The following is a 19505-nucleotide window of genomic DNA, read 5'->3' on the forward strand; positions in this document are numbered from 1 at the left end:
GAGTAAGAAGAATTAATCTAAAATCTTGTGTTTGAAAAAAAAAATTTAGGTTCTCTTAAGAATCTAAAAGGTTTAGGTTCCCTCAAAAGCTAGTATGTATTCCTATTATGTGTTTGCTAAATCATTCACATAACATATAGTGATGGTTTAAGAAGAGCATCATTTGATCAATTATGATAGAATTGGATGCAATGGCGGAGCCATGAATTTATTTTAGTAGGGACGGAACTAAACTAATAAAATGTAATGATAATATTGTTAGAATTCGTTTCCAAAACTCCAATTGTTTGGATGCTGTTTTAATTATAATATAATACATGTTTATTCTCTGATTATTATTATTGAACAATGAGCGCGCGCGCGCGCGCACACACACACATATATATATATATATATATATATATATATATATAAGAATATGATAGTACTCTGTCAAAATAATAATGATACTCCACTGTAATGTGATTTAGTTGATGACAACCTCGACCATCAACATATAAAATATTTTGCAGTTAATTCGGCAGTTAGAAGTGAGAAGGAAATCGCCAATGGGTAACGCTAGAAAATTTTGTGCCGATATATTACATACAAAATGGTGAGAATCCTTTAAAGCCTTGATAGCATAAAAAATAAAATAAAATAAAAAACGGAAGGAAGGCCCGAACCAAGTATTAAAGGTACAGGCCCTTCGGAAGGATCACATAAAGAAAATGGATACCATGGCCTTCATATGGGCCTTGCCATAGGCTCTCTCAATGAAAATTGAAAAGTTAGGGCTTAAAATATATATACGCCAGGGCCAAGCTAACATCTTAATTATTACTCATTACAAAAATTATAGATTATGTTCACTACCATTATTTACTTATAACTTTCCTCAAAATATATTTATTAGCAAATTTTTAGGTAATGGAAATATTTTATATCGTATTATGTAAACTTTGTTTATAAACAGGTCTAAATAAATGAAAAGAGAATAAAAAAAATATAAAAAAATTAAAAAATTCTTAAAACTTAATCAAAATTTATGGTGAATGTGGAAAAATATTATAGAATCCCTTAATTAAAGACGTTGAGTTGATTGCTCAAATATAAAAATTAGTAATAAAATCGCACAATGATAATTAAAGATGTAAGTTGATGTAAGTTGACTGCACACCAAGTTCTTTGATCAAAGAGCACCTACAATATAAAGATAGAAGAAAAATCAAAGTGACCTGCCATCGCGGGTGATCCAACGGGCTGGGAGTCACTTTGATGTCTAAGTAAGTAAATGACCTTACTTGATGCCTAAGAAAGTAAACCCTTCTCTCTCTGGAGAAGGATCCTCTCCATTTCAAATGAAATGGAGGGGATCCATTTAGTTAAAACATAATGACATTTTTGTCTAAAATTTGTCAAAAATATTTGTTTTAGACAAAAATACTCTCTTATTTTAACTAAATGGATCCCCTCCATTTCAAATGAAACTGAGAGGATCCAAGTCTTCTCTCTCTATTTTGTAAAGAGAGAAGCTCTGGTTTTTCCAGCCGTCTCCCCAGTGAGACTCTCCATCGCCTTGTACGGCTTTTCCTTCCTCCCTTGCCCCCCACCTTTTTTTTTTTTTTTTTCCATGTTTTCTGGCTGTTTTTCAGTCTTTTTCTTGCAGCGCCATCCTCTGTACCACTGTCTTTCAACCTCGCCTTCTGCCGTCCACGACTACTCTAGTATCCCCTGTGCCGCCATCTTTCAACCTTGCCTTCCACCGTCCATGACCACTCCAGTACTGCTGCGCCACCCACCTTCTGCCACCCACGCCTCCCTCGAGGTTGTCACTCGGTTTATAGATCAGGTTTCTTCAAAACCCGATATACTCTCCCATGTCGATCCCGCCGCCAAACACGCCTCCCCACCTCCTTCCATGGCTTCCTAGCTTCCCGACGCCACTAGCCTCTCTGATCAACCACCCACACGTCAACGGGTGGTGTACACTCGTTGGCACTTGCATCTCACGCGCCCACCAGAATCCTACATCCGCCTCTCCTTCGGCTGTGCTACTGCTCTGAGTGGTTGTATTTTTGTTGTAGTTTTTTTTATGTTTTCCTGTATTTTCTTTTTCTGTTGTGTTTTGCTTTATTTTCTATTTCTTGTGGGTTATTGTTTCCCTTATCTGAAGTGGCTTGATCTTGTGGAGGAAACTTTTGTTGTAGGTGTTCATCATTCAACGACTCCTATCTGGATTTCTACAGTACTTTTCCTTCAACTACCTCTTAACGGAGGTAGTTGTCTTCACTGCGCGTGACTCTTAACTGAGTCCTGAGTCCTCTTGCTATTTGTCAACCGCATTGTGTAGCCCTTGAAAAGGCCCAAATTGTTTATGGTTCATCTGGATCATGAATGAAACCATGCCTATACTTTGTTATTGTTTTTGATCATGTACTGTATTTTATCGTTTGGATTTATTGTAGGGATGCCCGCCCATTTGTTATTGTTCAATCCCATGCAACCCACTTTCCCTTATTTGAACCAAAAAAAAAAAAAAAAAACTGATAAGGAAAGCAAATGCAAAGGGTAAAGTGTTGGGCTAGAATAATGAGCGTCCTTGTAAATAACCCAACCGCTTCTCTTTTAAGAAGTGTTTCCCGTGCATAATCGGTTGAGTACGAGGCTCAAGGGCTAACCGAACCTAATGGGCATCCTTGTAAATGCCCCGTGTTTATTTAATTTGAACCAAGACCCACAAACCTAATTGAGTTAGGTCGGGTCGGCCTAGATTAAGTAGAGTGGATAATGTCCAACAAACTTGTAGGCTTCATTGCCACTGGGCCTGGCTTGAAGTTGTACCAAATTAAGATTGGCCAGTTGAACCACTAGGAGAGAGGCCCACTTCCAAGATGTTTCTATTTGATTACACCATATATATATATATATATATATATGTAACATACAAATGGGAAACCTATATTCTGCCAACCTCATAAACAAAAAACACCCAAGATCAGCCTAGGTACCCCAAATCTAGAGGCACAAGTCCCTTGGAAAAGGGGAAACAAAGGAGAGCCACAGAATGGTAGCTGTTGTTTCCAACCTTCTATTCCCTTGCTTACAAACGCCACGACAAACAAGTTGTACTGCACTCTAGCTATAATTGTGAGTTGTACTGCACTCTAGCTATAATTGTGATGCCTTGCCAGTTGCCCCCCACCCACAGTATACTCCTCATCCCATGCACAAAGATATAACGAAATGGGGACAAAGGTTGGTGATGGTGCGTGGGGGCATCCGCATGCATGCATGGACAAGTGTTTCCCACTTTTCTAAGCTTTCATTTCGATCAACAGGAGCCAGCCGCGAAGGTACGGATTTCAAATGGAGACAAAACGGGCACAGAGAGGCTCCTACCAGCTGCTGCGACCAATGATGGGAAGTTAACATCATGACACGACAACCGACAGCACCCCCACCCTCCGGCGCCTTTCTTGGCCCATCAAACCTCGAACGAGGCTCTTCCTCATGCCATGTAATAAATAATATTATAAATTTATAATAATATTAATAGGTTTCTGATAATTATTAGTATGAACACCATATACTGTTTCAAATCCCAATAATATGCTTTGTTCAATCTTTTTTATTCTCCAAGACAAGGATAATCTTATATTCTCATCTAATCATCTTGTTTTAGTGAGTAAATTTTTTTCTTTTTTTTAGTGTAAAACCTTGCTTTTTGTTAGTGTAAAATTGCTCTCTTTTTCTCTCGAACTTTCTTTTTGTCTCAAACTCTCACACTCTCTCTCTCAACCTGTCTTTTTTTTTTAAAAAAAAAATAAATAAATAAATAAAAATTAAAAGGATGGGAAGAGGCGACCAGTGTAGTTTTTCTCCTTGGGCGTGACCATTAGGGTTCCCATCCACTGTGGAATGTCCGGTTTGAGCCATAACTACTGCCTGGGAAGGCGAGTCCCGTCACCACAACCCCACCAAAGTGTGAGCCGGTAGAGCCCCTTTATAGTAGCATCTGGTGTCTCCTAGACCCATTTTTCTTTTCTTTTGTTTTCTTTTTTTGTCAACTAACCTTGCTCGTTGTGACATTTTAGGGAAACAGATTCTCTTCATGAAATAGAGATAATCATTTAGGCAAAAAGGGTGGGATATAATTGTCATTATCTTAAAAGATGAGGGTAATTTTATCTCAATTTTTACACACTTTTCACTAAATGGCTAATCTCCATTTCAAATGAAATGATTTGAAATGGAGATGAGGCATTTCCGCATTTCAGCCCCTTAAACCAATTCTCTTGTATGGTCACATGTTTTTGCTCTAAGAGAGTGCCGCCAAGAGGGGGAAAACTTTTGTTCTTTGAGTGCGCCGCTCATCTTCTTCGCACCGCTTTGTCGTCCACCGTCCACTGCCGGGTCTGTTATCCAGCCCCCCACCGCATTTCATTGGCCCTATTCGCTTCCAACGCCAACTTTAGTTTTCGGCAAGCACGTGATCAGCCTTTCTTCCGGCCGTTGTTATCCGCCTAGTGTGCTCCTATTTTTTTGCTTTCATTTTCCCTGTATTTTTCAGTTTCTATTGTTTTTTCCCTTGTTATTTGTTCCTTATTTTATATTTCCTGTTGTTTTGTTGCTTGTAATAAGGTTCTATTTTCTTGTTGATCTATGAGATATTTGTTTATGGTCCAAACCCTTGGGTTGTGCATAAGATCTATATTCTGGCTTTCGGGTCGAGGAAGAATAGTTTGGGCATGGAGGTTTTCTACTCATAGGTCGAGGAATAAGAGTTACCTATGCATTGAAATGAGTCTGTCTGGAGCAGATATGTTATATCTAAAGATTAGTCATGGATTAGCAGATCTTGTTTGAGATTGTGATGGTTGTATCTTTGACGTCATCTTCGACGTTTGTAACCTCGTAGCTTCGGCTATGATTGCTTCAGAGCTTTTTACTCTGTATTGTAAAAGTTTTATGCTCGTATTATCTTTTGAATGAATGTGACTGGAATGTTTTTCTCTTAAAAAAAATATATTTATCATAACATGAAAAATATTAGAAACGATAGAGATTGCAGTAATAAATTTGAAAATAATTGTAAAATAATTTTACCTTTTATGGGAAGTAAATTAAAGAAGGTATTAAATGTTAATTTAATAATAATTCTAAAAGTTACATTATATTTGAAAATAAAATAGAAATATGAGTCATTATATATACGTATAACATTATTTGGATAAAATGTATTTAAATATATCATTATATTATATTATATTATATTATGATATGCCTGTGTAGTTGTGTTGCCCATGGATGTTGATTGTGGAGGGTCCACTCTGTCGCTGTTGTAACCTTAAATATCTTCTTCCTGCGTACGTAGCGGACGAAGATATTTAAGGGAAAAATAGAAAAATGAGCACATACTCTAAACATTATCATTTCTTAAAATCTAAATATATATTAAGTGCGTTTAGCATTGCGATCTATAGACAAAAAATACAATTTTAAACAAAATCGTAGAAAATGAATTTTTTTGAACTAAATTTGTAAAAAATTGTGATTTGAATATGCAATTTTATTTTGCATTTTCAAATCGTATGTAAGGATTTTTTTTTGAAAACGTACAATTTTAAAGTTTAAACTGTCATTTTAACTACGTTTTTAAAAATCAAGTTTTTGAGTTGCACATTTTAAAATCGTTATTTTTAAATTGTACTTTTTGAATTCGCAAACTCAAACGGACTCTATGAAGGGCAATCCTTGAATTGGGCATTTTCTCAAATTTTATGGGTCAAGAAACTAAATATTGGGTTGATCAAATAATACTTTGCAATAAGTTTTGGATTGATCAAATAATAGTCCAAACTTTGGAGAAATAATGCTATAAGTATTTAGTAGCAACTTAACTCTTTCTTTTTGTTACAAGTACTACAACTTTTATTACAAAATATTTTTATAAATAGGTCCATTTTTTTTTACCAATCATTGCATTCTATTTTACTAATTATAAATTGTCACTTCAATTTATAAATAATTTTAACCTCTTTTTCTTTTTTCTTTCTGTTTAGTTTGTTTGTTTGTTTTTTTTTTTTTTTAATCAAGCAAGGAAAAGGAGGTTATATGATGAAACAAACACAAAAGGTGGGATAGCACCCTAGCTAACAATAACGTCCAAAAGGTAAAAAACAGTATAAATACAAAAACAAATTCTGGATTCAGTCCAAAAGGACCAAACAGTAAGCAATGGTGATTGATAATAATCCTAGAAGAACCATAAACAAATCAGACCTTTTTTGGTCTTTATTCGGGTTGTTGTAATATCTGCTAAAAACACCCAAAAAAAAAAAAGAAAACAGAAAAAAAAAAAATGCTAGAACTCTTTTTTTATGTGGGGACAGATCATAAAGTGGACTTCATCGAATACATTATGTTGGGTTCCACAGAGTCAAAGTTTTGCTCAATGATATGATAAGATGCCATATTAGTCGTCACTCCTTACGTACCCACATATATATATATATATATATATATATATATATATATATTGGACTTGGCTTACCTGCGGTAGAGCAAACTACCGCATATTTGCGGTAGTTTGCTCTACTGCTGAGATTTCTTTTTTAATAACGTAAGTAAAAAGAAAAAAACACCGTCAATCTCACATTTAACTCCCGTCAATTTCTTTTGTTTTTTTCTACCCAAACTCCAAGCCGTCTTCTCTCTTTTCTCACCATACCCAAAATCAAATTTTGCATTGCTCATCGTCTGCTCCTCTGCAGCATTCTTCGGAAGTTTATCTTCAGTAAGAAGACTATGAAAGTGTTTTGAAGCTCCTTGAGGATGAAACATCATTTACAATGCAAATTTTCTTCCTTGGGAGAGTAGAAACCCCAATTCTCTTCTGCAACAAAGCCTCACAAGCTCCTTCTAGAAGAGTTGAATACGAAAATCATGACATCTACTGGATTAAAACCCTCAATTGCAACACCAATTTCCACCCTAGAGAAGATCACCCACAACACATCCAGAGCCTCTTCCATATATATATATTTCTTACTATTTTTTGTTTTTATCCTCAATTCTTAAGACAACCTTTTGTTGACAGATGTGCATGAAACAAATGACGAAAACAAATATGAGGAAAAGAAAAAAGCAAAAAAAAAAGTGACTTAATTGTGTCTCTCTTCTATTTTGTTTTCTTCTTTTTTCATTTTTGGATAGTTTCATATTTTTTTCAGAACTCTAGGATTCCTAGCTAGGGTAATCTATTCCCTGCATATTTTTCTTTAAATCACTCATATGTAGTAGAAAAATCAACATCATCTTAACACGTTATCAATCTAAAATTATGGTTGATTAAGTAGATTATTTTTTTAAAAAAAGAAGAAAAACCCCCTACAATCAAAGACAGAACCAGAAAGTTTGATTGGGGCCAATGTATATGAAGAGAAGGGAAAGTAGAGGAGAGGGGGAGTGGGAGTGGGCCAAAAAAATTTTTGGGCAGGGGAGGGGCTAATGGGCTTAAAATAATATATATATATATATATATATATATATATATATTTATTTTACTACTTAAAATTTTTTTCTAAAGAATTGGGGGGCTAAAATTTTCTTTTGAGCAGGGCCAATGGGCTTTAAATAATTTTTTTTTTTTTTTTTAACTACCTAAAATACCTTTTCTAAGGAATTGGGGAGGGGGGGGAGGAGGAGAGCATGGCCTACCCCGGTCGGGGGGGTCCCCCTAATTCCTTCACTGCCTACAATGGGGCTTGAAAGACTCCCTTTACTCGATAAACAAACATGTCCTCAAATTTTTATTTTAAGTTTCAAAAATTCATACAATTATGTATGTTTTTTTGGGTGTTTGGATAGATTTCGTAACCAAAGAAAAAAAAATAAAACTTTGAGTTTGTTCACATAACCGAATCCGAATCCTAAATTTACACATAAATTTATACCGAAAACAAAACACAAGAACAAATCCATTAATAGAATTTAATGCGAACAAACTCAAAAAAAAAAAAAAAAAAAAAAAGGGGGGCCTACAATGGGACTTGAGAGACAAGATCTTTCGCTCTATAAAATTAAATAGATCCCTTTCCTCGGTCAAAAATACATCTCATTTCGCATAAAAATCCTGCCTTGTTTGGAAGTGAGCTCAACTCAAATTTTTATCTTAAATTTCAAAAATTCATACAATTTTAAATGATGAAATGAGTTGTATGATTGACCTATATATAATTTTATATTCATGCTTCAGTATGATTAGAACCCGACATACAATCACAAATTACTAGCTCTAATTTTATCTCCCTTCATAGAATTTAAAAACATATCCCCTTCTATTTAATGAGCCTAACCTTTTTTTTTACATAGCTAGGCTTAGGTATACTAGCTGTTCTAATCCTAAATACCATCCCCCTTTGGCTTTTTGTGTTATATTTCTAAGGGCCCGCTTAGGAGTGCGATTTTAAAAATTACGTTTTTAAAAATTGTGTTTTTGAAATCGCTACTTTTTAAAATTGCATAGGTATTTGGTAAAACATGTTAAGAAGTATTTATTTTATTTTTTTTTATCAATTTGAGTGTTTGGATAACATTAGCATATAATTGCGGTTTCATGGCCAAATAGGTAAATACTGCGCCAAATATTATTTTAGGCAAAATCGTGATTTTGGTTTAAATTCGTACTTTTTCAAATAAGTACCCCCTAGTCAGCTTATAGAAATCGTGAATTTTTTTACCATTTTAAAATTTACGTTTTTAAAATCGCAATCCCAAACACTCTAAAATTACGATTTGGTTTAAAAACCCAAAAACGCACTCCTTAACGGACCCTAAGTCAATTTTTCATTTTGAGCCGTTTTAATAGAAGACATGTATAATATGCTTTTCTCAAAATCCTATGTTTGGATTATTAAGGTCGTAGTTAACTTAAAAATTGAGTTGAACTCTACTATACCTTCACAGTGTGACAGACTGACAGATGACCTAACGAGGAAAAATGAGGCAACTTTACTTTTTAAAGTGACATATCTTTCATAATATGTGAAAAATACTTTCTTTTTTTAATATCATATGCTTTTCATAAATTTTTTAATAATTTAAAGAATGCATAGCGCTTTTAGACGTAAGAGTTTCAAGCAAAAGGGAAATTTGTCAAAAAAAAACAAAGAATCCACCTGATTTGGTTATATATTGATGTGGTAAGGCCTGGTTATATAAAAAAAAATAAACAAATAAAGTCCCCAAGCAATAGCTTGAATCTTTCCTTGTTTTAAGGAAAATGATCATCTCTATTTTAAATCACTTACATTTTTTTTATTTAGTGCATTTTGAAGGGTAGTGTTGTCCAAAAATTTTAATGACGGTAATGCATTTAATACACTACCCTTAAAAATGTATTAAATAGAAAAAAAAATTTGAGAGAATTTAAAATGAAAAGTTTATCGAGACTACGAAAAGGGTTTGGTCTCATTTATTGACACCACCAAAGACAAAACCGAAAACAAAAAATGAGATCAAAATGAGGCGGGACATAAGGAAGAAACTGATGTGATGAGTGATTCGGTAAAAAAATGTTATTAGAAGGTATCTTCTTGGATATGGCCTGCCCTAGAAACTTAAGAAATGATAATTGAATACATAAAGGTTTGTGGGCTCGAGTATTTGACCCATATTTGAAAAGCTTAGCATGCAGTAGTGGTCCATGAAATGAGTGGATCGGAGCAAAGCTTAGCAATGTACCTCGTAAATTTGAGTTCGTGTTCTGCCAGTTGCACGTGAAAATCGTTTTCATAAAGATCTCTCTCTCTCTCTCTCTCTCTCTCTATATATATATATATATCGACACTGACGACAGACATGTATTAATATGGCGCCTTCTTCCGCCTCTGTAGCTTTCTCAGTGAGACGTAGCCCGCCGGAGTTGGTGGCTCCGGCTGAGAAAACACCTAATGAATTAAAGCGACTGTCGGACATAGATGACCAAGGAGGCCTCCGTTTTCAGCTTCCATTTGTTATGTTTTACTCAAACATTAATGATCCATTATTGATGGTGCAGAAAGAGAAAGACCCTGTGAAGGTCATTAGAGAAGCTTTAGCTAAAGCACTGGTGTTTTACTATCCTTTCGCCGGCAGGCTTAGAGAAGGAGGTAACGGGAAACTTACTGTGGATTGCACCGGAGAAGGTATCTTGTTCGTTGAAGCTGAGGCTGACATCACACTCGAGCAGCTTGGTGACACAATTCAACCGCCATGCCCATATATTGAAGAGCTTCTGCATGATGTTCCTGGCTCTAACGCTATCCTTGGATGCCCTCTGCTACTCATTATAGAACCAAATTCCGTCCACAGATTTAGATAGTTTGCCATGTCAAAGCTAATAAAATTACGATACGTGTCATATTTAAGTCAGTAAATAAAATTTAACTGTAGGATGTTGGAACGAGTGGCTCATATTCTACCATTGGCCCATTAGGTGTAATTAGTTTATATGGGCATGGGAACAAATAAGTTGTGGGAGTATTTTGAGGTTTTCTTTTTTGAGAAAAAATCAATCTGATTTCATTAAAAGTGGTCAAGAGCATAAAAGCTCTTACAATCACAGAACATACAGTTCTACAAGATCATAGCCGAAGCTAAAAAATTATACGTCAAAAATCGAAAACAAAACAGATCTTACAATGAAAAACCAATTTATGACGTCAAACATTCGCTATCCCAACTCGATCTTCAGATTATAGAACAGGTCTACTAACGCAGACTCCTTCCGAGAGCACAGGAAGCCATTTTTCAGGTATAAGCAAAAAACTCACACCCAAACCATTACCTTCTTGACCCGAAAGCCAGCAGCATTATTCATGTCCTCAGCCCAACAGTTAGGACCATAAAATAAAAACAACAAAAAACAAAATCCCCCACAAGCAGCAGTAGAGAAGCACGGCATCGTAGATATCCCTTCGGAAGGCACACCTTAGCTAAAGAAAACGATCAGATCTAAGGTTGAAGAGACTAGATTTGTATCTAGATCTAGATCTACAAACTAGATCTAAAGTAACCTGTCAGAAACGGAGACCGGTCTAGCCTATAGAGAAGACGCCGAGCACTGCTAATATAAAAGGGGAGGAACGAAGATCTAGATCTAGATCTTCCTTCCTCTTGAAGTTCTTCTTAGTGTTGTTTAGATGAAAAGAGGGAGAGCTATTTTTGGGTTTTCTTAAATACTTATAATTACGATTTTCTTATAAATATGTTATATTGTAACCTTAAATGATTGAATAGTAAAATATAGCCGCACTCTCTCTTGTGGATGTAGGCACATTGCCGAACCACATAAATTTGCGTATTGACTCTTTCTTGATCTTTCTTTTCGATTCCATATTATTAATCATTATTGTGCACAATAACAACATAGAGTTTTTTTTTGCATACTATGGGAACCTCTGAGACATTCATTATGATTCTAGATGGAGCTAATTGTAATCAAGTAAACAAAACAAAACGATTAATTTTGCATTTTACCCTTATAAATATCCTACAAAATTGGATGTGATATGATCGGTCTAATAGCTATTGGATTGGCTCTTTTTCTTTTCTTTTCTTTTTTTTTAAATATCCATGTCAATTAAACTTTATTACATCAGTTTTATGAGATATTTGTAGAATATTTGTGTAGCACGTAACATTACTCTTATGTGTTGCTAACATGTTTTTCTTTATTTATATTTGATTGAGTTTTTGGATTTAAGTGTGTTATGTGACATGTGTAGTCCGTGTAGGCATGAATAAGATGGGGATATAGGAAGTTGACTTGTCATATGTGATATGTGGGTTAATTGCCAAATTGGCATACCATTTTTAATTTTTTTTTTTTTTTAAAAAAAAAAGAAAATGCTAATGACCTCTAAAGCATTCCCAATAAAGGAGTCAAATTTTTATACAAGATAGCTCATCAAAACTCATTTTATCTAGTTTAGTTAATGAATTTTTAAAGGTTTTTACATCCGATTAGCTATATTTTTATCTATATCATTTAAATATTATTTTTTTTACTCTTTATTGATTCTATCTTTATTTATTTTCTAAAATTCGTATTTCACTATTTATTTTTTCAATGGTAACTCGTTTAGCACAATAATTTTTCAACGATTATTATTTTTCAAATAATCATTTTTGTAGCTATAATATTTTTGAAACGGTTATATTTTATAATAATTATATTTTTTAAATGTCGTATTTGCCAACGTTAAGTATGAAAACCATATTTTCATAGTAATGTCAATAATATTTATGAAACTTTTTTTTATTAAAAATTGTGAAAGAATATTCTCATAATGATCCCTTTAAAAGTGGGAAAAGTTTTGGAAAAAAGATAAAACAGACGAGAGAAACAATAAAAAATGAAATGGCTCACTTGAAAAGTACTGCTACATGTAGCTTTTTTTCTTTTTTTTTTTGGCTAGTCCAATTGAATATCCACTTTGCATTTTTTTTTGCTAATCCAATGTGAGGGTTTTTTTACAAATCCGATTAGCTATTTTAGATAAAAGTACTATGTGGCTCCTCCATTGGGAATGCTCTAATGGATAAGCGGTTTAAATCCATTTAATTCTCTAAAAAACAATAGATTTAATTTGATCCATTAACATCTGTAACTCCTACACATTTGAATATATATATATATATATATATATATATATATATATATATATATATATATATATATATGCACTGTAATTCTTGTTTGCCTAATTACTTGTCCTCCTACTCATGCATGCAGGTGACCCGTCTGCTATGTGGAGGATTCATCATTGCTATACGACTGAACCACACAATTAGCGATTCTTTTGGGTTGGTAAAGTTCCTCAACATTGTTGCAGAGATGGCAGGTGGTGCATCTGCGCCATCGCAACAGCCTGTGTGGCAAAGAGACATCTTTTGTGCACGTGACCCACCACGGATAACCTGCGTACATCACGAGTACGAGGAGCAAGTGATTGACAACAATAGCTCAACAGCCATATTAATGGAGGACAGCAGCATGATGGTCCATTGGTCTTTCTTTTTCGGTCCCAAAGAGATGAGATCGATACGGATGCATCTTCCATCACACCTTCGGACATCCTCCACCTTTGAGATACTCAGCGCTTGCTTATGGAGATGCCGCACGATTGCCCTTCACTTGGATCAAAATCAGGTTGCATTCAAATATATCACCAAAATTAAAGTTTTTTTTTTTTTTTTTTTCATAAAATAAAAAAGAAGAAGATTTTTCTCTAATTTAAAATTTTTCAACTTTTATATATCCATTTGTGTCATGCATTTTCTCTCACATTGAAAAGTTTTAAGGAATATTTTGTGGTTTATAAATGATTGTTTTTCTCTTATTTTAAAATGACTTTTTGGTACATACATGATAGTGGTGTCACCCGGTGTGCACTCCGGCACACGCCGCATTGACAATGCACTTTACCTGAGTCACACTCTTATTACTTTCGTGTACATTTTTTGACATGTACAATTACTATTCTAACTGTCAAATGTTTTGTTTGGATTTTACATAAATAAATGTTTTAAACTTCTATTTCAACGGTCATAAACCCCTCTTTTTAAGGGTGTACATGCGAATGCGGCTGCGGATATTGCAAATAATCGTATCCGCATCCGTAAAATGCGGATATTACTTTTAGGTAAACTACTCTTTTTAGGGGTGCAGATGCGAATGTGGCTGCGGATATTGCAAATAATCATATCCGCATCCGTAAAATGCGGATATTACTTTTAGATATTTGCATCATGTTTTTATTATCGGCATCCGCACAATGATTGCAGTTATTGAATGTGGTTATTAGCCGCTATCTGCATTTCAAGTGATAGGCCTATTTAGTCTCTTGGCCCTTCTTTAAGTCTCTATTATAACCTATTTTAAACGCTTTTTTAAATTATTTAGGCTGATTTTTAGTGTTGTACGTGGAGTACTTGTCTTAATTTTTTTAAGCCCTAATGTTTTGAAAATATATTTATCTCACATTACTTTTGCCTTCTTTTCCCTAGTGAATGCGTGAATTGTGAAGGAAAAAACATAAAACAATGTAAACATAGCATATACCTAAACCAAAACGACGTCGTTTTGGTAAATTTGTTAAATATAATATAAAAATTTAGTATATATAAAGGGTATGCGGATGCGGTTACTAACTGCATTTGCATACTCTAAAACTGATATCCGCATATGCCGATTGTGAATTTTGCTAACCACATCCGCTTTCGCATGTGCGAATAGCAGATAGTTGCGGATAACGGGTGCCGGCAGTTAATATCCACCCGCATGTACACCCCTAGCTCTTATAAGTCTATAAAAGACTAATTTCATAAATTCGATTTACACACTTTTTTTCTCGTCTTCTTCTCTATATATTGTTACACATTTTCTTATTCAGAATAGTGTTCAGGTTGTTCGTCTATCATGCATGATCAATGCACGTGGTAAACAAGGGCTACAAGTGCCCGATGGATATTATGGCAATGCATTTGCTTTCCCAACTGCAGTTACAAAGGCAGGATTACTCTGCCAAAATCCATTAGGATATACATTGGAGATAGTGAAAAAGATCAAGTCAGAAATGAGTGAAGAGTACATCAGATCAGTGGCGAATCTCATGGTGATCAAAGGACGTCCACGACACACAACAGTCGGGAACTATCTTGTTGCTGACACAACACGTGTTGACTTCGAAGGGGTTGATTTCGGGTGGGGGAAGCCAGTTTATGGAGGTCCAACTGGGGCCATACCATTGGTTAGCTTCTTTGCAAGGTTCAGAAATAGCAAAGGTGAGGATGGGATTGTAGTGCCAATATGGTTGCCATTGCCTGTAATGGAAAGATTTCAGCAAGAGTTGCTGAAGATAACTCATCAGGAGCCTGTTAATCAATCCCATGGAGTAATGCAAAAAAGAAATTTGTCCTTGCTCCGAAGCAAATGTTGATGGAGAAAGTCCTTTTTATTAGCTTTAGATTACTACTAATTATTTCAAGTGATTTAGTGTTATGCTAATGTATTATGTAGGATTATGTCAATCGACAATTATCTATTTTAGTTAAGAGTTTGAGTCTGTAGCATTACGGTACAGTATTTTATGGTAGTAAGTCTCTGTTGTCTTACTTTATTAAAAGTTGGAATTATACTTTATCTCATAATAAGGTTCAAATTTTATATATCTTTAAGTGATTGTAGGAGTTTTATCTCCAAGTTAGAGTCAGAGTTTATCTTCAAGCTTTTTACTTTGTTTCATGTAGTCATGTAGTTCCCTATTTAAAGGGTGATCAATTAATAAAGAGTAAGCAGAATTAATTCAAAATCTTGTGTTTGAAAAAAAAATTTAAGTTCCCTTAAAAATCTAACAGGTTTAGGTTCTCTCAAAACCTAACATGTATTCCCATTATGTGTTTGCAAAATCATTCACATAACATATCGTGATGGTTTAAGAAGAGCATGCATCATTTGATCAATTATGATAGAATTGGATGTAATGGCGGAGCCCTGAATCTATCTTAGTAGGGATGGAACTAAACTAATAAAATGTAATGATAATAATTTTAGAACTCGTTTCCAAAACTCCAATTAGTTGGATGTTGTTCTAATTATAATTAAAATATAATACATGTTTATTCTCTGATTATTATTATTGAACAATGAGCATATATATATATGTGTAAGAATATGATACTCTGTCAAAATAATAATGATACTCCATTGTAATGTGATCTAGCTGATGACAACCTCGACCATCAACATATAAAATATTTTGCAGTTAATTAAGCATTTAGAAGTGAGAAGGACATCGCCAATGGGTAACACTAGAAAATTTTGTGCCAATATATTACACACAAAATGGTGAGACTCCTTTAAACCCTTGATAGCATAAAAAATAAAAATAAAATAAAATAAAATAAAAAAACAAAGGGAGGCCCGAACCAAGTATTAAAGGTACAGGCCCTTCCGAAGGATCACATAAAGAAAATGGATACCACGGCCCTTCTTATGGGCCTTGCCATGGGCTCTTTCAATGAAAAGTTAGGGCTTAAAATATATATACGCCGGGGCCAGGCTAACAACATCTTAATTATTACTCATTACAAAAATTATAGATTATGTACACTACCATTATTTGCGTATAACTTTCCTGAAAATATATTTATTAGCAAATTTTTAGGTAATGGAAATATTTTATATTGTATTATGTAAACTTTGTTTATAAACAGATCTAAATAAATGAAAAGAGAATAAAAAAATAAAAAAGAAAAAGAAAAGATATTCTTAAAACTTTTTCAAAATTTATGGTAAATGTGGAAAAATATTATAGAATCCCATAATTAAAGACGTTGAGTTGATTGCTCAAATATAAAAATTAGTAATAAAATCACACAATGATAATTGATGATGTAAGTTGACTGCACACCAAGTTCTTTGATCAAAGAGCACCTATAATATAAAGATAGAAGAAAAATCAAAGTGACCTGGTATCGCAGGTAATCCAACGGGCTAGGAGTTACTCTGATGCCTAAGTAAGTAAATGATCTTATTTGATGCCTAAGTAAGTAAACCCTTCTCTCTCTCTCTCTCTCTCTCTCTCTGGAGAAGGATCCTCTCCATTTCAAATGAAATGGAGGGGATCCATTTAATTAAAACAAAATGACATTTTTATTCAAAATTTGTCCAAAATATTTGTTTTAGACAAAAATACCCTCTTATTTTAACTAAATGGATCCCCTCCATTTCAAATGAAATGGAGAGGATCCAGGTCTTCTCACTCTATTTTGTAAAGAGAGAAGCTCTGGTTTTTCCAGTTGTCTCCCCAGTGAGACTCTCCATCGCCTTGTGCGGCTTTTCTGAGGAGGAGGGAAAGGCCTTGTCCTTTCCTTCCTCCCTTGCCCCCTACCCCTTTTTTTTTTTTTTCCCCATGTTTTCTTGCTGTTTTCGGTTCTTTTTCTTGCATCGCCGTCCTTTGTGCCACTGTCTTTCAACCTTGCTTTTCGTCGTCCACGACTACTCTAGTATCCATCTTTCAACCTTGCTTTCCGCCATCCACGACTACTCTAGTATCCATCTTTCAACCTCGCCTTCCACAGTCCACGAACACTCCAGTACTACTGCGCCAGCTACCTTTTGCCACCCATGCCTCCCTCCGAGTTGTCGTTCGGGTTATAGATTTGGTTTCTTCAAAACCCGATATACTCTCCCATGTCGACCTCGCCACCAAACACGCCTCCCCACCTCCTTCCATGGCTTCCTAGCTTCTCGATGCCACTAGCTGCTCTTTGATCAACCACCCACACATCAACACGTGGTGTACACTCGCTGGCACGTGCATCTCACGCGCCCACCAGAATTCTACATCTGCCTCTCCTCTGGCTGTGTTGCTGCTCTGAGTGGTTGTATTTTTGTTGTAGTTTTTTATTTTATTTTATTTTATGTTTTTCTGTATTTTTTGTTTCTGTTGTGTTTTGCTTTATTTTCTATTTCTTGTGGGTTGTTGTTTCCCTTATCTGAAGTAGCTTGATCTTGTGGAGGAAACTTTTGTTGTCGGTGTTCATCCTTCAACAACTCCTATCCGGTTTTCTACAGTATTGTTCTTGCAACTACCTCTTAACAGAGGTAGTTGTCTTCACTGTGTGGGACTCTTAACTGAGTCCTCTTGCCATTTGTAAACTGCCTTGTGCGGCCCTTAGAAAGGTCCGACTTGTTTATGGTTCATTTGGATCATGAATGAAACAATTGCCTATACTTTGTTATTATTTCTGACTATGTACTGTATTTTATTGTTTGGATTTATTGTAGGGGTGCCCACCCCTTTGTTATTGTTCGATCCCATGTAACCCACTTTCTCTTATTTGATTTTTTTTTTTTTTTTTTTTAAAAAAAAAATTGATAAGGAAAGCAAATGCAAAGGTTAAAGTGTTGCGCTAGAATAATGAGCGTCCTTGTAAATAACCCAACCGCTTCTCTTTTAAGGAGTGTTTCTCGTGCATAATCGGTTGAGGATGAGGCTTAAGGGGTAACCGAACCTAATGGGCGTCCTTGTAAATGCCCCGTGTTTATTTAAGTTGAACCAGGGCCCGCGAACCTAATTGAGTTAGGTCGGGTCGGCCTAGATTAAGTAGAGTGGATAATGTCCAACAAACTTGTAGGCTTCATTGCCACTGGGCCTGGCTTGAAGTTGTACCAAATTAAGATTGGCCAGTTGAAACCACTAGGATCGGAGTGAGGCCCACTTCCAAGATGTTTCTATTTGATTACACCCCATATATATATATATATATATACAAATGGGAAACCTATATTCTGCCAACCCCATAAACAAAAAACACCCAAGATCAGCCTAGGTACCCCAAATCTAGAGGCACAAGTCCCTTGGAAAAGGGGAAACAAAGGAGAGCCACAGAATGGTAGCTGTTGTTTCCAACCTTCTATTCCCTTGCTTACAAACGCCACGACAAACAAGTTGTACTGCACTCTAGCTATAATTGTGATGCCCCTCCCCTCCCCCCCACAGTACTCCTCATCCCATGCACAAAGATATAACGAAATGGGGACAAAGGTTGGTGGTGGTGCGTGGGGGCATCCGCATGCATGCATGGACAAGTGTTTCCCACTTTTCTAAGCTTTCATTTTGATCAAGAGGAGCCAGCCGCGAAGGTGCGGATTTCAAATGGAGACAAAACGGGCACAGAGAGGCTCCTACCGCCAATGATGGGAACTTAACATCATGACACGACAACCGACAGCACCCCCACCCTCCGGCGCCTTTCTTGGCCCATCAAACCTCGAACGAGGCTCTTCCTCATGCCATATAATAAATAATATTATAAATTTATAATAATATTAATAGGTTTCTGATAATTATTATGAACACCATGTACTGTTTCAAATCCCAATAATATGCTTTGTCCAATCTTTTTCATTCTCCAAAACAAGGATAATCTTATATTCTCATCTAGTCATCTTGTTTTTAGTGAGTAATTTTATTCACTGAAGATTAAATTCACCCGTGAATCAAAATCTATATACAATAGATTAGGATTAATATAGCTACAGTCAGTTGGACCGACTGGCATAGGTTGAACTTTTTTTTATTTTAATATGGAACTTAATTAGTATGAGTTAGGGCTTGCAATATTTTGCAAGATTTGTGAACTTGATACGAATCCAATACGAAATTGACGATTTAAAGTTGACGGGTCTAACCAGTTTATCTAAATAGGCCGAGTTAGGTTAACCTATAGTTTTGTATTCACGAATCACGACTTAAACTATCTTGACAAACAACATTTAAGAATGACAATTTTTTTAGATAATTTGCAAATTCGATATGAACCCAACATAAAATTTGCGGGTTATAATTAAAAAGTTAAATTATTACCCTCCGTGTATTAGCTCTTCTACAGTGTACTGATCATGACATGAACACCAGATTCATATACAGTATTCTTTGTACGCATTCGTAGTTTAAAACATAAAATAGAAT

The 19505-nt window shown here is 35.1% G+C and overlaps 1 protein-coding gene across 1 annotated transcript; it reads left to right on the forward strand.

Moving 5' to 3' along the window:
• The first annotated feature begins 9853 nt into the window (after positions 1–9853).
• On the forward strand, positions 9854–15270 carry LOC132175356 (methanol O-anthraniloyltransferase). The gene is made up of 3 exons (XM_088514632.1): positions 9854–10327; positions 12761–13177; positions 14433–15270. Exons 1-3 carry the CDS (start codon positions 9854–9856, stop codon positions 14964–14966), a joined length of 1425 nt encoding a protein of 474 aa, XP_088370758.1. The 3' UTR covers positions 14967–15270.
• Positions 15271–19505: the final 4235 nt, after the last annotated feature.

This window comes from Corylus avellana, chromosome 3, assembly GCF_965113065.1.
Source record: "Corylus avellana chromosome 3, dhCorAvel1.hap1.2, whole genome shotgun sequence".
Classification (NCBI taxonomy): domain Eukaryota; kingdom Viridiplantae; phylum Streptophyta; class Magnoliopsida; order Fagales; family Betulaceae; genus Corylus; species Corylus avellana.

Excerpts from the sequence above, each read along its gene's own strand:
- LOC132175356 (XM_088514632.1), top strand. The coding sequence starts at position 9,854 with ATGGCGCCTTCTTCCGCCTCTGTAGCTTTCTCAGTGAGACGTAGCCCG. Across the intron at positions 10,328-12,760 it reads TCATTATAGAACCAAATTCC|GTGACCCGTCTGCTATGTGG; the intron begins GTCCACAGATTT and ends TCATGCATGCAG. Across the intron at positions 13,178-14,432 it reads TTCACTTGGATCAAAATCAG|GTTGTTCGTCTATCATGCAT; the intron begins GTTGCATTCAAA and ends AATAGTGTTCAG.